At 34.3% G+C, this 20,296-nt stretch overlaps 3 protein-coding genes across 7 annotated transcripts in view; 1 reads left to right on the top strand and 2 right to left on the bottom strand.

Annotated features, from left to right (window-relative positions):
* Window positions 1–20,296, bottom strand: part of LOC106081269 (dual specificity calcium/calmodulin-dependent 3',5'-cyclic nucleotide phosphodiesterase 1) — a 409,355-nt gene that overhangs the window by 98,334 nt on the left and 290,725 nt on the right. The window lies entirely within an intron of this gene.
* On the bottom strand, window positions 1,104–1,645 carry LOC131995739 (ovomucoid). The gene has a single exon (XM_059364696.1). It carries the CDS (start codon window positions 1,580–1,582, stop codon window positions 1,364–1,366), a length of 219 nt encoding a protein of 72 aa, XP_059220679.1. The 5' UTR covers window positions 1,583–1,645; the 3' UTR covers window positions 1,104–1,363.
* LOC131995738 (uncharacterized) lies at window positions 8,329–8,820 on the top strand. The gene has a single exon (XM_059364695.1). The coding sequence runs from the start codon at window positions 8,466–8,468 to the stop codon at window positions 8,688–8,690; it is 225 nt and encodes a 74-aa protein (XP_059220678.1). The 5' UTR covers window positions 8,329–8,465; the 3' UTR covers window positions 8,691–8,820.

Genomic DNA, 20,296 nt, shown 5'->3' with positions numbered 1-20,296 from the left:
ATTTCGTTAAAATTGTGGAATTGAACTGTGTTATTATTTTCTTCTTTTTTGGCGAATGTGTTTTCGCTTTAATTTATCCGGTTCTTGCTGGTTCGTTCCGGGTCTGCGAGTGAATTTGTGCGTGTTCAAAGGCTTCAAAGCAACTTCCAAAATGTTTTCTTGACAATAAGTAGCATTTACTTTGACGTCAGGCTCGATGAAAACGATAAGGGAGTCACCGATGCCCAAGCGATCACTTCACATGGAAAATTACTTCGGGTTCATGGGCTTAACTTCCCGTACGTGCGCTCGGTTAGGTAAACACGTTGACTTTAGGAGTTTACGAATTGCACAAGGCTTTACCTATTTTAAGGCACCATGGGGTTTGGCAACGCTATCAGTATACACAATCATTTTGTTTACTTTGGGGTGTTTTAGTTCGCCAACATGAGCCTTTTGAGATTTTCTAACCAAATATAATCCAATCACACTCTTACGCTTGAACTCCATGATGAATAACTTTCTCCATGATGAATAACTTGCTTTTGGTGTTGTAAATTCCATAAAAACTAATTTCGTTTCTTCAGCATCTGGAGGGTGCAATTATTTTTCCTTTTTGGCTGAAGTTATGTGAGTTGCGTTCTGTCAGAACTTTCAACATCTGTACCGAGTTTGGTCTGATATTGAAAATTGTTAACTTCTCACATATCAATGAGTCCTGTCCGGTTTATGTTTAAGCTCAACTGCTTTTTAAACCTGAGTCCGAACGGTGTGATGCAGGATGACACCTCTTTAGTTACAAGTTTTTACATGTTTTGCTTTCGGCTTGGGTTTGCGATCAAATATAACTGTTTGCAGTTTCAGTGAAATTGGTTAAAAAAATACGCCCGTTAATGAAATCCATTCAGGAGATTGGCCTGTAAGATGGCTACGAGTAAATCCAAATATAATTCAATACAACCTAACCAAGAACCGTCCCATGAGAAAGGACTTGAATGCAATAGCAAGACTTTAAATGACGGACGGTTTTATATGATCGGAAACCTGTATGTTTAGAAAGGCTTCATCAATATGTAAAGCAGACACAACTATTCGTGTAAAGTTTTAGTATAAACACCCTTAACTAAATTCATAATAAATTTTATTCACTTGTATATTGATTTCACGATTCAATTCTTTAAATTTTTATTCTGTGTTTTTTATCATTTTAAAATTTCGTTCACTTTCTTTGAATTTCAAATATGTCCAAACTTGCATTTCAATGAACTACAAAATGGATTACAGAAGAACAACAACGCAGTTGCACGTTTATGTACTTATGGTACAATAAAAACAAATTGCATATAACAATTATTGTAAAAGGCATGGGTGTTTGATTTCTTTCTTAACATGGACCAGCACGAGCCATGCCCAAACTGCGACCACTGCGTTCCATATCTCGTCTGGTGCAATCAAATTCACAACGATTGGAATAGGTCACCGAATTGGAGCCACAGACGGGATCGTAATTACGAGGGCAAGGGCACAAAGTTGCACTCGTTGGCTGCGGGCTGAAGGTGAAGACCATCAAAACCAGCGCACAGATGAGGTATACGAATTTCATTCTGATTTTCAATTGATTTGATGTGTTTAACGATTGAAATATACAAGTTGACTGAATTGATTAGTCAATACTGTCTAGGCTATATCATTTACCAGGTGCTGTGACTGTCGTTTTCTAGTTCGTTCAACGATATTGTTCACATCGAAACCAAACGGCGCTCTCTATCTTATCATTATGATTATGAAAAAAAAACCCATTCATCCATTGAGGGTGTAAGTTGAATTTCAATTTTTGTTCACCCAATCTTAGTCGTTTTGTTTCGATTGGCTTTAGGCAAGAAGAGGGCGAAGATTCTAGACCACCTGTTGGGCAGATTTTCTTTGTCATCACCTATCGTTCTGCATAGAAAGGCAACCTGTGTTTATGCATTGGATTAAAGCGCATGAAAGGCGAAAAGAAAATCCATTTCCATACTATGTTCGATAGTGTGTGAAAATAAAGCGCAAAATTCTTTTGAAATGTTAATGAGGCAATGTTTTCCTAAACATTGTTGCCACTGTCATTATCTCTGTGACTTTGACACAGCGAATGGGGAGAAATTAGAGGGCATATATGTATATATGCTCATGCATGTGAAAAAGCATTAGTTGTGGATTGATAGGATACAGCCAATTAACACCCTGTATTCTTGGCTATCCCGCTATACTGGTGTGGTGGTGGAAAAGCTTTTTCCATTAGATGATGTGCCACTAGCAATACAATAAAGCTTATCTGTTCTTTTTACAATTATTTAGCTTTTATGTTCGTCATTTAAAGCTTACTATTTATCGCCCATTTAATTGAAATAGTAGAAGTTTGTATGTTTACAGTGGGATGTTTTAGGGTTGGTATTCTATTCTGCTTTCGGAATAGCCGTTGAAATTTATAATTGTTCCGCGAGCGGAATTTGACAGCAAGCAAATGTTTTTATTTCCATACCAAAAAAGCAAAAATGATACCGGCAATAGTTTCAAGTGTTGCCACTATAAAACTACTATTATTCCGCCTACTTTCACGTTGTCTTGTTTATTTTGTTTATGCAAGGATATACTAAACCATGGTAGAATTATCAAAATTGGAATAATAATGATTTCTTTGAGCTTCTCCAGGAAAATCACTATTTAAAAAGTACCAATTTTTCACCATTCTCTACTTTGATGGAAAATAAAAGCCAAAATAGCTCTCGCCATATTTTTAAAATACGCTTTTCGAATGCCCCTTAACATAATTCAAAAAAGTTTGGCTGTCTATAGTTGCCCCAATTTTTTTTTTACAGACAAAAAATGCAAAGAAGACATGGTTCAAGAAGTGTTTGGAGGACATGTCCCACAGTCGAAAAATCCTTGGAATAAATCTATAACATTTGAACGAGTAAGAATATCTACACGAAACTTGACATAGTGAATGTGGAGAAAGTTAGAAAGTTTTCAATAGTTATGAAGACCTTTGGAGACCCTAGTAGGCCCAGGGGCTGAATGTAGGTTACCTCAAACATTTAAAATTTTGAAGTGCTGCCAAATAGGCATTTATAGGTCATGATTCTTTTTGCAAACGATAGAGCTCAAAACGACATGCATAGATGTCTCGAATATTTTTTTTTTAAGATTTCAGTCAAGGTATCGTCGGTATTTTTGGAATTGTGGCACTATTTCTTAACCAATTGCAAATCTGATTATACCATTAGAAAGGTTACAAAATTCTCCGAATAATGAAAGAAATTGATAGAGATTGCCTTGTCCTATTAAATGTTATACGCCTCACAATTTTAAATATCCGAAAAGACTAAATTACGAATTGTGGGGAACATTTTAGAAAAAAACTGAAACAAATTTTGCAAAAAAAAAATTTTTAGTTTTGGTTTGAATAAAATATTAAAGCCTTAAAAAAGGAGACAAAAAACTAAAATTAAAAAAAATAAAATACTCCACTTAGCTACCATTTTTTCACAAATTTTGACTTTGATAGGCCATAACTAAGCACCTAAAGGGCATAAATACAAATTTTGCCCTTGAACATTCCATTAAGGAACAGGGGCAAACTTCTCACATATCAATGAGTGCAGTCCGATTCAATATTAAGCTCAATGATAAGGGGCCTCCTTTTTATAGCCGCGTCCGACCGGCGTGCCACAGTGCGACACCTCTATGGAGAGAAGTTTTATATGGCATATTAACTCACAAATGTTGCCAGCATTAGGAGGGGAAAGCCTCCGCTGAAAATTTTTTCGTTTTATAGGCTGAACACTTATCTGTCATATGCAGTTTAAATCATTCAATTATCTTATTCGGTTCAAAAGATATGATTTTTGCAACGATAAAACTCAAACGGAATCGAATTCTATGATGATCATCCAAAAACGGCGTTGTAACAGAGAACATTGATGCCGTGCGTAAAGTTATAATTCAGGATATGTTAGATACTTTGAGACAGAGGCATCCTTGGGCATTTCTTCCGCATGCGTAAAAAGGGTCGTGTTGATTAGTGCAAAGTAACGTTTAAAAAATTTGATCGCGGTTCTTCAAAATACGTTTAAAAGATCGTTAAAGGTGACGAATATCAATGCGTATGAACCAAACAACAATCGACGGTGTAGGTCTTCGTAGAAGAGCTAAATACAACTAAATTTGTTCGCGGAATAATCACTTCGTAGCAAATAGTCGCCTGTTTATTCGGTAAAACTGATCATGGGGCGACTATTTCACTTGAGCAACGTAGGACAATCAATTTTGAGTTGATTGTCTAAAGTCTTGGGAGAAATTTGAAAACGAAAAAGAGAAGACGAATCATTGTTCACCATGACAATGGGAGCTCTCACATATAGGCTTAAATTAGCGCCTTTTGGACAGGTCAAAACATGGAATTGATAGGTCATCCGCCACCCACTAACTTATCTCTTATCACCGCACATTAAGATAAAAATGCATGGTCAATGATTTTCAGCAAATGCTGTTGAAGTGTTCAATAACCATTTTTTGGGGGTGTCACAATCAGAGTGGAAAAGTGCTTCGATAATTGGTCTGAGCAAAAGTGTGTAAATCATGCTGGACATTTTATACTTTTTAAAACAATAAAACCATTTTTGATGACAAATATTTGCATTTTCATAATTAGGCCTGAAATTTATATAGCAGCCCTCCTATGAAGTCCTAGGGGACCCGAAAACTTACCTTACCACACTCAATTTATATTCAAATGGAAAAGGTGAGATTATTTGGCTATTCATTTGATTCAATTCGTAGCGCATTCTTGCTATTTACTTTTTGATCAAGTCTTAGATATACTACCAGGATTGATGTTGTTTGTCCTCCTACTTTAAAGTTTATTTGAAAAATTACATTTGTCTCCTGCAAATGAAATTTGTATTAAGAAAGGGTACTTCGTTTTCCAAAGACAACAACTACGCCATCTTCTTAGCATAAATAATAGAAAAAGTATTAAACAAGAGAACCGAAATGCAGACACATGGCACAGTCACTCTTAATGTCTGTTTTGCCTCTCCGCATGTCATACGCCGTAAGCTCTTAACCTCACCGTGGTTTTTTGATCGTTGTTGAAAAGTTTCAATTTATGCAGCCACTTAAAATGCAAACGATTATTCTGTAAAGCCTTTTACGGAGGCTACGTGATAAGCCTTCAGGCAAAATGTAAGCCAATGAATGAAATCATAAGCATTGCGTCGTTTAGTGTTTATTTCAAAGGCTTTTTTATGGGTTTATCGGGAATGAAGAAATGGTTGAAAATTGTCAATGTCAATAACATTTTTTAGTGGAAGTGTTGTTCCAATGACTTCTAAGGATAACATAGATATTTAAAGTTAAATATTTGCCTTAGATTTAATACAAATATGTTTCTTATAAACTCTACGTATGATGCCACATTTCTCAACATACAAGATGGCATTTTTTTAATTGAGACTATTTTATAGTGAATTCATTACTTTGGTTGTAAATCTCCTTTAAATGGCATCCATTGTTTTTATTATAATGTGTATATTGCGATTCTATCTATTATTAACTAAACAACGCAGCGCTTTGTTTGCATTTGATGATTCAAAACAATTAACATTAACTAAAGCACACTCAACTAAAAGAAGCCCCTCAAATTAACTGAACTCGGACAAAGAGTACGCTACTCGATGAGGGAGTGAGAGAGCAAGAATGATAGAGAGAAAGATTGGGCATTGTTTAGCATTGTTATTGTTTTCTCAGCCGAACAACATGACCATTTTAAATATTTAAACATGGATGTATATTAGCATGAGTCAATAAAATGGTTTTTGCAAAAAAAAAAAACAGATCTTTAAACTTAAGAACTAAACAATTCGAAAAACTTTTCGTTTTGACTCTAATATGGCTTTATGGTTTTTGATTTTAGTTTTATTCCTGGTTTCTTGGGCAAACTTCTTAGTATTTGTCATAGATTACGATTTTGTCGACCGGAAAAATATACCCACGCTGATGTGTTTGTCAATGTTGTTATTTAAGCGATTTTTTTTTTATTTTGTACGAGATTTAATTTTATTTAATTAAACAATTTGTTTTATTAATAAATCAATTTGTTGATTTTATATATTTAATGTTTTTATACCGTTTGCAACACATCGAAATATCAATTTCCGACCCCACAAAGTATATATATGTCGCCAAATTGAACCATATTTGGATGTAGCTGCTATATACATCGATCTGTCAATAAAGGATCTAATGCCCATAAATGCTTCATTTTTTATCCAATTTCACTGAAATTGGAAACAGTGAGTAGTTTAAGGCGACCCTATAAAGTATATATATTCTTGATCAGCGTAAAAATCTAAGACGATCTTAACGATGTCCGCCCGTCTGTCCGTCAGAAATCACGCTATAGTCTTTAAAAATAAAGTTATTGAGCTGAAACTGTGCACAGATTCTTTTTTTTTGTCCATAAGCAGGTTAAGTTCGAAGATGGGATATATCGGACCATATCTTGATATATCCCCCATATAGACCGATCGGCCGATTTAGGGTCTTAGGCCCATAAAAGCCTCATTTATTCTCCGACTTTGCTGAAATTTGGGACAGTAAGTTGTGTGAGGCCGTTCGACATGCTTCGTTAATTAGGCTTAGATCGGTTCAGATTTGGATATAGCTGCCATATAGAGTGATCCTCCGATTTAGGGTCATAGGCCTATAAAAGCTACATTTATTATCCGATTTTGCTGAAATTTGGGACTGTGAGTTGTGTTAGGCCGTTCGACATCCTTTGTTACTAAGGCTTAGATCGTTTCAGATTTGGATATAGCTGCCATATAGACCGATCTCGGCCCATAAAAGGCGCATTCATTGTCCGATGTCGCCGAAATTTGGGACAATGAGTTGTGTAAAGCCCTTCGACATCCCTCTTCAATTTGGCCCAGATCGGTTTTGATTTGAATATAGCTGACATCTCTTGATTTAAAGTCTTGGCCCCATAAAAGGCACATTTATAATCCGATATCGCTGAAATTTGACACAGTGACTTGCATTAGGCTTTTCGATATACGTGTCGTATAGATCAGATCGTTCTATATTTGGATATGGCTACCAAAGAGACCAATATTTTGTTCTACAAAATTGAACAATGACTTGTACTCATTAGACCACTCAAATTCCGTGTCGAATTTGGTCCATATCGAACCATATTGCGATAAAGCTGCTATGAGGGCACAAATTATGAATTTTTCACCAGATTATGACGAAAGGTGGTTTACATATATAACCGAGGGGTGGGTATCGCCATTTAACTTGTTTTTCTTTTATTTTTCTCTTTTAAATTTTGAATTATTATTTTATTAATTTGAATGCAGGCTTATATTGTAAATATTGACAACCAGTAAGGAAAGGCAAAAGTCGGGCCGTGCCGACTATATAATATCCTACACCTTAGGGTACTACTGCCTTAAAAGTCCATATCGGATGAAATATACACATTGGAGCTATATCTAAATTAGGACTGATTTTAATGAAATTTTGCGCATGTATTGGAACGTCAATTTAAACGTCTCATGTAAAATCGGGTGAAAATTGTGGATTCTACAGCCATATCGGATGAACGATATATATGGTAGCTATATCTAAATCTAAACCGATTTTTATGAAATTTTCCACACAAATTAGGACGTCAAAAAAAACACCTCGTGCAAAATATTTTAAAGATCGGACTTAAACTGTGGCTTCTACAGCCTTAAAAAGCCATATCGGATGAAAGATATATATGGGAGCTGTATCTAAATCTGAACCGATTTTTTCCAAATCAATAGCGTTTGTCCTTGGGCCAAAAAAGTGGCATGTGCAAAATTTCGTGACAATCGGACAACAAATACGACCAGCACTTTGATTACAAGAATACATGGACTCACAGACGGACATGGCTAAATCGAATCAGAAAGTGATTCTGAGTCGATCGGTATACTTATCAATGGGTTTAGCTCTTCTCCTTATCGTTGCAAACAAATGTACAGATCTATAATACCCTGTACCACAGTGGTGGTGCAGGGTATAAAGATATACCGGGAAAAGAACTCGACAAATGCGAACCGTAGTGGAGGGTATATAAGATTCGTCCCGGTCGAAGTTTTACTTGCTTAATTTTAAATTCATTTTCGAATACAGAAGTTTATAATTTGTACTTGCCAAAAAGTTTATTCAGCTTGGCATCATTGTTCAACTTCGTGTTTTGTGTATTTGACTTAAAGCAATTAAGAGTCTCAAATTATCAGAGCACACAAAAAATCAAATGCTCAAGTGCTGCTTGCGGGTAGGTTTGGTTTGATTTTTATCAGTCAATCTTAGCATGTAAAGTGGCGATTAGAAAACCACCTTTGTCAGTCTTAAACAATACATCTGTGGAGTAAGAGCATCAATTGAAAACAAGCGCTATTGTTGCAAAAATGAAGTTCCTCAGCATTCTGCTGTTTGTCGTTCTAAGTCTGAGTGCTTTGATGAGTGTGACCCAGGCAATTTATTGTCCTTGTGATTTGAAAAATAAGAAACCCGTTTGTGGATCGAATGGCATTACCTATGTCAACCGTTGTGAATTCGAGTGCACTCAACGTGAATACAAGAAATTGGGACGCATTCTAAACAGCGTCAAAGATGCTCCTTGTGATGCCTAAATGCATGTGGAATTAAATGATGTGTATATTGCAGTATATGAATGTAAATTAATGTAATCAAGAATGTAATGCTTCCTTAGAAAAATAAAAGAAAAAAAAAAAACAATATTATTGTGGAATAACAAACGAATATTATGTGTTTATTTTGAAATTGATAAGTGGTTGACCTTGCATTACGTTTTTATGACCTCCATTGCTTCTGAAACGAAAGACAGACTCATGTTGAAAGCAAAAATCTAGAAGAGATATGTGATGAGATGCTTTGCATATTTCCAATACACATTGAGTGATTTATCGCTAATGATAATAACTCAAAACATTAGTTATAAAGCCAACGACTATAATAAATGGAAAAAATTGTGTCGCTAAAATTACCAAAAGATTAAAAGTTTTGATTTTTGAAATCCAAACAGTTTTTTGCAATATCCGCCGTAAAAGTAGATTTTAGGTATCTATTGTTAAATAATATCGCCCCATTTTTGTATCTACATTGTCAAGTTATGTTTAACTCTTTTCCTTTTATTTTATGTTAAATATGTGAATATCATTTTCGAGAAACGGATGTTAAGACATAAAATAAACTTTGTTTTCAGAAATTCTGCGGGTGTCCCACAAATGTCTACTTATCAGCATGTCAACATAAATATTATAAATCATTTCAAATGCACAGCAGTTTAGAAAATTCTTATTTTGAAGTGATTCATTGCTTAATTGTGGTTTCTTGTCATCGAATACTTTCCGTTTTCAAGTCTTCTTTATCTTGGCATAGATATTTATCAAACTTTAGTGCCGCATGCAATGAACCACAGGCTGTATAAGCTATACACCTGATGAAGTTTCGCGCAACGGAAAAAACTCCATCCTCAAAGCATAGACAATGTTGAGGAAATATTAGAAAAATTGAGAAAAATATTAAAGTTAACAATTGGTTTGTAATGCGCACCTAAAAAGTTCGGCGAATATAAGTTAAGAGTATTCTAAAGATTTACTTTATCTTCGACAAATGTGTATTCATTAATGATGGAGTAGAGTTGCCTATGTCAGAGAAGAGGAACTTTAATACCAATAATATTTCTCTCTACATTTGTTGGAAATATGTACTTATAATTTATGTATATATATACATAATTAATATATATATATATATATATATATATATATATATATATATATATATATATATATATATATAAATATATATATATATATATATATATATATATATATATATATGTATATATATATATAGATATATATATATATAAATATATATACATACATATATATATATATATATATATATATATATATATATATATATATATATATATATATATATATATAAATATAAATATATATATATATATATATATATATATATATATATATATATATGTATATATATATATATATATATATATATATATATATATATATATATATATATATGTATGTGTACTGAGACTTTTGGGGACACTTTTCCTATCTACCGGTACTTTTGAGAACATTTTGGCTTTTTGGGGACAGTCCTCAAAAATTTTGTCATGTACCGTGACTTTCGGGGACACTGGACTTTCGAGGACATTTTAAAAAAAATTTGTTTATTGGTTCGTTTGAAAGCTCTATTATTATTAATTATAAAATTATTATTTTTTTTCATATGTACACGCTATTTCCATCCTTTTTTTCCATTTTAAAATTATTTTTCTCAACCCAGGGTTGCCATCCTCGTTACTTATTATCACGGGTACAACGCCGTTGAACTACAAACATTTCATGTGGCTTTGTACTCAAGTGTCCTCATAATACCCGATACATTGCAAGGAAAAATGTCCCCGATTGTAACGGAGTACATATATATAAATATGTATTCATAAATATTAATTGCGACATGGACGACAATGTTCTACTCATTTACTTAGTGGTCGATTTTAGAGGAAACGATTATGGTTATAAAGACACAGCTAATTAAACATATTAACATTTCTATTTGTGTTTAAAATGTCAAAAAATACATTCTTGAAAGGATAGACAAATAGAACACTATAAGTGTGTTCGCGTACTTTTCAATATTGGTAGGTCACTATAGGTCAGTTCGCGTATTGTTTCAGTAATATTTGCAGAAGAATGAATGCGACCTGTACCTTGATTACAAGAAAACATGGACAAACAGACAAACGCACATAGTTAAATCGAATCAGGAAGTAGTTCAAGCCAATCGGTATGCTTAATGGTATTTTTTTGCCTTTGCAAATAAAAGCACTAAGTTATAATACTCTGTTCCACGGTTGTGGTGTGGGGCTTAAATATTTTAATATGTATACTTAAAATTGCTTTGTCATGGATATTATTTAAGAATCCCTTACTTAACTAAATTGTGTTGTGGAAAAAATTTTGGTTTTAAGGTGGGTATTAACTTCGTTCACCAGGGAAATTTTTCACAAAACGTAGTTTCACTATTTGTTGAACCTCAATGAAGTCTACTCTCATTTTTGATCCCATATGAAAACACCGTCAAACATATGATCCACCACCAAAATTTACTTTGCTAAACTGTATTGTTTGTGTAGGTCTATTATAAAAAATAAAAATGTAAGAGCTATATTTGCCAACAACAACTGTTTATTGAAACGACAATGATCGAAAAAGCGACTAAAACTCTTTTGTTATCATGTTGGCCCAAGTTGAAAAACGCTTCGTCCACGCTTTTAGAGAAAGCTAGTTTTTCACTCAATAAAGAACTTAGTACCACAAATGAAAATGTTTTCACAGATTTTTTTCACTATTTTTTTTTTTTATATGGAGTTTCACTGTGAAAACTGAAGTTAATACGCACCTTTAGAAAAAAATTCCGACTAAAACATACCCAAATGTCGAAGCGATTTCAATTTTTTTAATTGCAAATCACTTTTTAGTAGTCTTTTCATTTTTCACTGCAATTTTTGCTTGTATTTTCACAGTTTCTTTTGGGAACTTCTCGATTTCAACCCCCTTTTTAAATATTTCTAATTTGACAAAGAAGTTTCATTGTCTTTTCTCAATATCCGAAATCCCATCAGTTTCTTTTCGTCTATAGGGGGCTATACCGAAATCTGCACCGATCTGGGTCAAATTAGGCTAGGATTTTGAGTAGCCTTATATACAGTTATGTGCAAAAAAATAGGGACAACAGATAGACGGACAAATAAAGGATTCCAAAGCGAGTAAAACGACAGCTAAATCGATTCTTTATAGAATTTTTTTAATGCACTGCCATTGCAAAAACGATTTTTGTTACGAAAATGTCAAACATGTACTGATATTTAACAAGAAAGCTCTATTGCTACAAGCAGTCCAATTTTTAGTTGTGCAAAATAATAGGAACACTTCGGGTTTTAAAACAAAAATCACAAAACTAGAAAAAAGGAAGGCAAGTTTTGAGTTACAAGTGCAGCCAAATTGTGTTCCAACAGCGTTGTTGTAACTTAACAATCTCTTGTGCTTAATAAAGGCTTGGACCATCCTGGGCATAAAGTCGGTTCAGTTCAGGCGAACCGAAACTGATATAATTAAATGCAAATGCAAATTTTGCCCATGAACACTCCATTGAGGAACAGGGGCAAACTTCTCACATATCAATGAGTGCAGTCTGATTCAAGTTTAAGCTCAATGATAAGGGACCTCCTTTTTATAGCCGAGTCCGAACAGCGTGCCGCAGTGCGACACCTCTTTTGATGAGAAGTTTTTTATGGCTAAGTACCTCACAAATGTCGCCAGCATTAGGAGGGGATAACCACCGCTGAAAATTTTATGATGGTCACGCCAGGATTCGAACCCGGGCGTTCAGCGTCATAGGTGGACATGCTTACCTCTGCGCTACGGTGGCCTTCAATAATTAACTACGGAGCTAAAATGGTTAACCAAAATTCATGGGAATTGAAATGAAGTATTCCCCTTATATGAGTTTTAATGATATACCAAACATTTTCAATCGAATTTAGATTCGGAGACTTTGGGGGCCACCACAGAACAGACATTTTATTGCTTCTATACCTAGGTTGTCTATATTAAGAAGTGTGCTTAAGGCTCTTATCCGACTTGCCTACAGTCTTCAGATAATCCAAGGACACAATTCTGTAAATTTTCAAAATAATTTGTAGATATAACGATATCCTATATACAATACAAGAGGTCCACTTTATTGTATAGAAACATTCCCCTAACCACGATAATTCTACCGAGATGTTTGATAGTTTAAACGGTGTACTTGGGGTTTGCAGAGGCTTGAGCCGGTCTCATTACATGATATTATCCCCTATTTAGGCTATTCAAAATAATTTTTATTTATCAACCAAAAAATATTGCGCCATCCTTTTTGTGGCGAGTTGAAAATATCATATTTGATATATCCAATATATCAACCTTTGTTGAGTAATCTATTTTGACAACATCGGCGTCATTTTTATTCATAAACTTTTAAGAAATTAGAGTTTTTCGAAGAATTTAAGTAACAACTTTTACATTTACCAAAGTTTTTTTTTTTTTTTTTGTTTAGACGATGTAAACAGTTTTTTGTTCTAAAAGTTCAACATTCCGCCTCATAATTTTCGGTTTCTTGACGCAAGTTTCTAATTTGAGGATCCATTTCACAGCATTTTCCACAAGAATTTGCGAAACCGTATGCAATTCTGCAACTTTATGGTTGTAATTTCTCAAGTTTAGTAACTTTTGAATATTTTTTCTTGTAACTACGTTACAGTACCTCGTTCTGCCTATATTTGCCTAGGGTCTTCTTTATGGTCTTCAGCCCATAAAAGCCGCAATTTTTGTCCGATTTCGCTGAAATTTGAAGCAATGAGTTGTACTAAGAACTTTGGCATCCGGTCTGAATATGGTGCATATCGGTCTATATTTACATATAGCTGCCATATAGACCGATCTGCCGATTTTGGGTCTAAAGCCCATAACAGGCGCATTCATTGTCTGATTTCACTGAAATTTGAAACAGTAACGTTTAGCCTTTGGATATTCTGTTTTAGTTTGGCTCAGATCGGTCAGGATTTGGGTGTAGCTGTCATCTAGACCGATCTCCCGATTTACTGCTGATTTAAGGTCTTGGGCCCATAAAAGGCGATATTATTGTCCGATTTCGCTGAAATTTGAAACAGTGAGTTGTGTTAAGTCAGTTGATGTCCTTGTTTAATTTGGCTTAGATCGGTCCAGATTTGGATATAGCTGCCATATGACCGATCTTCCGATTTAAGGTCTTGAGCCCATAAAAAGCGCATTAATTTTTCGATTTTACTGAAAATCTGGACAGTGAGTAGTCTTAGGCCATTTAGTATCTGTTTTTAATTTGGCTCAGATCGGTCTAGATTTGGATATAGCTGCCTTATAGACCGATCTCTCGATTTAAGATCCTGGACCCTTAATAGGCGCATTCATAGTCCGATTTCGCTGAAATTTGAAACAACAAGTTGTGTTAGGTATCATGACATCATTGTGCAATTTGGCATAGATCGGTCTGGATTTGGATATAGCTGCCAAATGATCGATGTTGTTGTTGTAGTAGCCACATTTGCATGTGGAGATGGGTGGCGATCCTCGTCAAGCTCTTTCAAGATGAGCAAGCTCGTTCCGGTCCAAAGGACCAATCGCCGCGGGAACACAAATAGATCGATCTCTCAGTTTGAGGTCTTGGCCCCATAAAAGGCGCATTTATTGTTCGATTTCGCTGAAATTTAGTTTAATTTAATTAATTTAAATTTAATTTTAGCCTTTCGACATCCTTTTATCGGTCCATATTTGGATTTTGCTTCCAAAAAGACCCATTCTGTTCTAAAAATGTCCGTGTCAAATTTGGTCCAAATCGGACCATATTTCGAAATAGCTGCGATGAGTGCATGAATTATGAATTTTTCACCGGACTATTACGAAAGGTGGTTTAGTTATATACTCGAGGTGGTGGGTATCCAAAGTTCGGCCCGGCCGAAGTTAATGCGTTTTCTCATTGTTTTGTGTTCTTTCTCATTGCCTAATCTTTCTTCGGACACAATGGACCTATGTTCCCAAAGTAAAGCAGATAGCCATTGAGCTTGTTCTACAGGTGTCATTGTATAACATAAGATTAATAACCATAACAGCAGTGAACACAAACATCAATTTATAAAATGTTTATTTTGAAGTTTACATTTTTGTAAGGCGAATTCAAAAACTAATTGACATAAAATTTTATCAGCTGGGTTGATGAGACCATCTGATAAATACGCCTTGGATGATTCTAAATGTTTATTTCGATATCGACTTTCGCCTAATCGATTAGTTGACTTTGTGTAAAAAAATCGAGGTTCACTATCACTGATTAAAAAGTGGAATAATCGATTTATAGGTCGATTTGGTCTCATAACAATGTACCCCAATTTTTTGCCAAAATTATATCGCTAATGGGAGCTTTAACAGTTTTTGGACAAACTCAATGGCAAAACAGAATGAAGACCGAAACAGAATGAGCGCAATGAGTATTATTTTGAGTGTCGCGTTGCAAAAATGCAACGCTGCAAAAAAATTTCAAAAAATTTACTCACAAAAGTTGAACAATTTTTAACATTGACGACTACAAACACTACTTCACGTGTGCCAGTAATAAATGATGACCATTTTCAAGCGCCAAATTTTAAAAAATTTTAGCTTTACCCCGTGACTGTGGTCTAGGCGTAAATCCGTGTAGACAGAAGTAGTTCTTTTCAGCTGGAGATACAAATTGTCCGCGTGTCAAGGCAAAGCGTGCCTCCTAGAAGCTTTTCTGCGAACAGATCGATAACGTTAATGATGCCTTCAAAATGAAAAAGTTTATTTCAAAAACCTATGTCTATACTGAAACGTTGGTAGACGACATGGAAGTGAGAGCAGAGACAACGGAGTATATTTTGAGGCTTTTGGTGAAAACCCATTTTCCACAGTATACTGAGAGTGATCGAAGGATCATCATCACAAAATTTATGGTAAAGAAATCCCTGAGGAGCTTTAAACCATTTAAATCACCCGGACCTGATGGAATATTTGCGGTGTTAATACAGAAGGAGGCTGACTATCTGGCGCCTCATCTGGCCAATATTTTCACAGTGTGCGTAAAGGTACGTTCAGATTGATCAAATATTTGATCCATCTTGCATCTTGTTTTGTTATTTATGCCCAAAATATGTCAAATTCGATAATTCTTGCTTTTGCATTTATATTAAAGTACGTTTACCATGGTCACTAAATCCGGATTTAAGGCTCTCATCAGCTGATTTTATTAAGGGAAAACAGGTGATCGAGCCACTAAATCCGGATTTAGTGGCCAATGTAAACGTGCTTTTAGACACATTTATTTAACACATTTTGTTTGTTCAAAAACGAATCAAATAGCGTTAAGGTACGTTCAAATTTATCAAATATTTGATCCATCTTGTTTTGTTATTTATGCCCAAAATACGTCAAATTCGAAAATTCTTGATTTTGCATTGATATTAGACACATTTATTTGACACATTTTGTTTGTTCAAAAACAAATCAAATAGCGTTACCATTAAATGCAAAAATGCTTTTAAAAGTACGTTTACATTGGCCACTAAATCCGGATTTAAGGGAAAACAGGTGATCGAGCCATTAAATCCGGATTTAGTGTCCTATGTAAACGTGCTTTAATATATAAACAAAATTAGATTACACATATATCTTGAGCTAAAATATCGTCTTGTTTTGTTTCTAAGTTAAATACTTTGCGTATCTGGGTCGATTCGATGCCAAGTATTGTCAAAAATTCAAAAAAAAAAATTTATGTCGGCTGATAGCTTAAGCCGCTTTTACACGGAATGTAAATGTCTTATGACCTGTCACTTTTTGTACTCACATGTAATTGAAAATGTCTGTCAAAATTTGTGAATTTACATATGATTCATAATTTTTGCTATCACACCTGCATTTTATGTCCGTATGACATAACCTAAAAATTTGATCACAAGCTGATTTTTTTATGTGTAAAAATTGTTAAAGTTGTGGAAAAGCTGGTTAATTTATAAAATTGAGAAAACAATTTAATTTTGAGTTACTTTCATTCGACTGATATCAAAAACCGCTGATTTCTTTATGTTTTTGTCAGAAGGAATAGGGGGCGCTCTAATCGAAAGAAATTACATGGGCTATTTTGAAAAGTGATTCTCGTATATTAGTTTTGTTTGTATCACACGGCATGTACAACTCTGCATGTGCTAAATTTGACATGTAAGACAAATACATGCCGTCTAAATGAGCCTTTAGCTTAACCTTATTCAGTGAACCCTGGCATTGAGGATGTCAACTTGTTCTCTTTGTAAATTAATTCTTTGTTTAGATTTTCTCCTATTTTTGTCATTTTCATTCGGCACATATGACATCCTTAATGATGTTAATGGGGCCTATCCACTTTATGTTTTCGAAAATGACCTAACCTTCTATTGGTGAATCCTGCCCCTGTCCTATGGTGATGGGTTTAAAAACAACAAGTGTGAAGGGTTCAGATGTTTTCCAAAGCAAAGCGAGTTAATGCAGATACTGCATGACAGTAAATCGAAACAATTGGAAAGTTTAAACTCAAGCAAGTTAAAGCCCCAATTAGACGAGCCGACAAGTCATACGACATGTCACTTTCTGTAATCATAAGACTTGTCTTATGTAAGTCAAATACGAATAGAGCGCTCTCTAATGCACTTTTTTTATAGACATGTGTCTACATGTATGTTCGATGAAATAGAAGCTCGATTTAATCGAAAAAGTTGCATATTTATTCCAAAATCCATTTGTCATATTAAATTTTTCTTACGTATCACACGATGTGTACAATTTTCAGCGTGGCTATTTTTGATATTACATATGACTTGTCGGCTCGTCAATGGAGGCTTTAGTTAAAAGTTTTTAAAATACCTACTCTAAACAAAAAAACTTTTACACTCGTATTCACAAAACTTAAAACAGCTTTATAATGGGTTTATTTGACAGTTCTATAAAGGAAATCTGTCAAATAATCATAGTTTAACACTATTTTAAGTTTTGTGAATATGGGCATTAGTTGTGAACTTCCCTTCATAATTTGTTGAAATTGACAGGGTTGCATTTTTAAAGCAAAATTTTGATCTTTGCCATTGTTGCATTCGGGAATGCATTGAAATCATTGCTTCAACAAACTTCACTTGTTTCCGCTATTTTTAATGCGGTTTAAAATTTGGGTACCTTTTAATCCGGTATATGAGTTTCGGTACTTTGTACTTTGAATCATTTGGTTTCAAATATTATGGGTCGTTTTACATAATGGCTGTGTATTATTTAAGTATGTACTATATGGTGCATTGCAATGAAATATGTATGAAAATGACATCAATCCAGATTGGCAACTAATGCTAAAGCAGAGTATTTTATTCAGCTTTCGAATTCGTTGTGAAAAAACAAAATTTTTTGTTTAACATAATTACTTAAGATGCCTTTAGACGAGCAGACATGTCATAGCTTATTTCAAAAATAGCTACTCTGAATGTTGTACACATGATATAATCACCAGGTAGTGTACCGTAAACAGCTGAGTACAATTTTTTCTCGCGAAGTACACAATCTATCAACGAGTGTATGTGTGTGTATTATAGTTAAGAACCATAGCACAAACAAACAATGAAAAATGGAGCGAACTAGTAACATGCTCAAAATCAGGGTTGCACTAATCACTGATTTTGACAGATAGTGTACTCAAAATTTTGTTGTTGGGCAACTGCCACTACCTGTAAATAAATATGTCTTGGTTGTAGATATCATAAGCAATCAGCCGACATACAATTTGTGAGTTTTGACAATACTCGGCATTGAGGATGTCAACTTTTTCTCTTTGTACATTCATTCTTTGTTTAGATTTTCTCCTTTTTGTCTCATTTTTATCCTGCACCTTCCTTAATGATCTTCATAGGGCCTATCCACTTTATGTTTTCGAAAGTGGCCTAACCTTCTTTTAGTGAATTCAGGTGTGATATGTACGAAAAGTGTAATATGACAAATGGATTTTGGAATAAATATCCAACATTTTTGAGTGTCGCGTTGCAAAAATGCAACACTGTAAACAAATGCCAAAAAAATCAACACGCAAAACTTGTTATCTTTGACGACTAAAAACAATATCTACATGTGGCAAAAAAAATATAACTTTACCGGTTTTTTTTTTTTTTTTTTTTTTTTTTTTGGGGGATTTGTGTGCAGAGTTGCATTTGCCTGCAATGACGCTAGATATGACAAGACGAGTTATTGGTGCCTTTAAATAACCAATGGCCATCATGTTCTGGCGGCGATCGGTCCTTGGGAACGGAACGAGCTTGCTTACCTAAAGGAGCTTGACGAGAATCGCCACCAACCTCCACATACAAATGTGGCTAAGTCATTTTAATTTTATATAAATGTTTCTCGGGGTTTATAATTGCGATTTCATTAAAGTTCTAAAGCCCCGTTTACATTGGCCGCTAAATCCGGATTTAAGGCTCACGTCAGCTGATTTTCTAAAGGGAAAACTGGTGATCGAGCCATTAAATCTGGATTTAGTGGCGAATGTAAACGGGGTTTAAGCAATTTTTGAATTCCAGAATGTTTAATCATTGAATAAATATGTTGCGTTCTGCCTCTTTTAGTTTTGTCATTCAGATTGAATGATGACACCATAAGTTTTGATAAGCGGCGATAAGATTGGCCACTTAGCTAACCGGGATAGCATTTTTCGCCATACAAACTAAGCGGGGAAAATCCGCTTAATGGCTAAATAAAACAAAGCTACTATTACTCATGGCCGGTTACAAAGCACGAAATGATTCAACAAAAAAATTTCGACGAAATTCTGTCATTCGCCAATCTTGTTTTCAGATTATTTGCATTGGAAGAAATATATATAAAACAATTTTATACTATATTTCATACCGATTATTTATAACATGTGAAGATCGAATAAAAACAACATACATAATTATTAAGTATGAACGACCCATTAAGTTTAAAGCAAATTAATCAAAGTACCAAGTACTCAACTGTGGTGGAGTGAGTAACTAGACAAAGAAAAAAACAAATCAATGGCAATTTGTTATGTAATAAACATAAGAAAACTCGTGCGCTAGCCCAAGGAAAATTAAAATAGCATTGCAGCTTATATTAAGTGAGAGTTTTAAAAGGTGAACATCTCTCTAAATGCCACATCAAATTTGCTATGCAATGAAGGAAAGTGTATTGCATAAGGGCGATCTGCATCGATCGTAACAAAAGGTGGTCAGAAAAGGCAAAGACTCAGCACAATATTTTGTTTAATTATGAAATACCACATTATTCATGCAGGGTAACGCCTTAAAAATATGTATTTTGATATTATAATGTTAATTTTAATTAAGTGTCAAAATTAAACAAAGTGTGATAATTTAATAAAGTGTTATGCAAATGTATCATGTTTTTCTTAATCGATTTTTTTATTGTCAAGGTATCTTAGAAGGATTCAGTGAGCTTTATTGGACATTAGCGAAAATACAATTGAGATGTTCGGATAATATAAACACTTCTACCATTTAAGGTCTTGAGTTCATAAAAGGCACATCTCTTAT

The sequence above is a fragment of the Stomoxys calcitrans genome, chromosome 3 (assembly GCF_963082655.1).
Source record: "Stomoxys calcitrans chromosome 3, idStoCalc2.1, whole genome shotgun sequence".
NCBI lineage: Eukaryota > Metazoa > Arthropoda > Insecta > Diptera > Muscidae > Stomoxys > Stomoxys calcitrans.
Note: the sequence above shows the minus strand (reverse complement) of the source record. Positions and strands in the feature narration are given on the sequence as shown.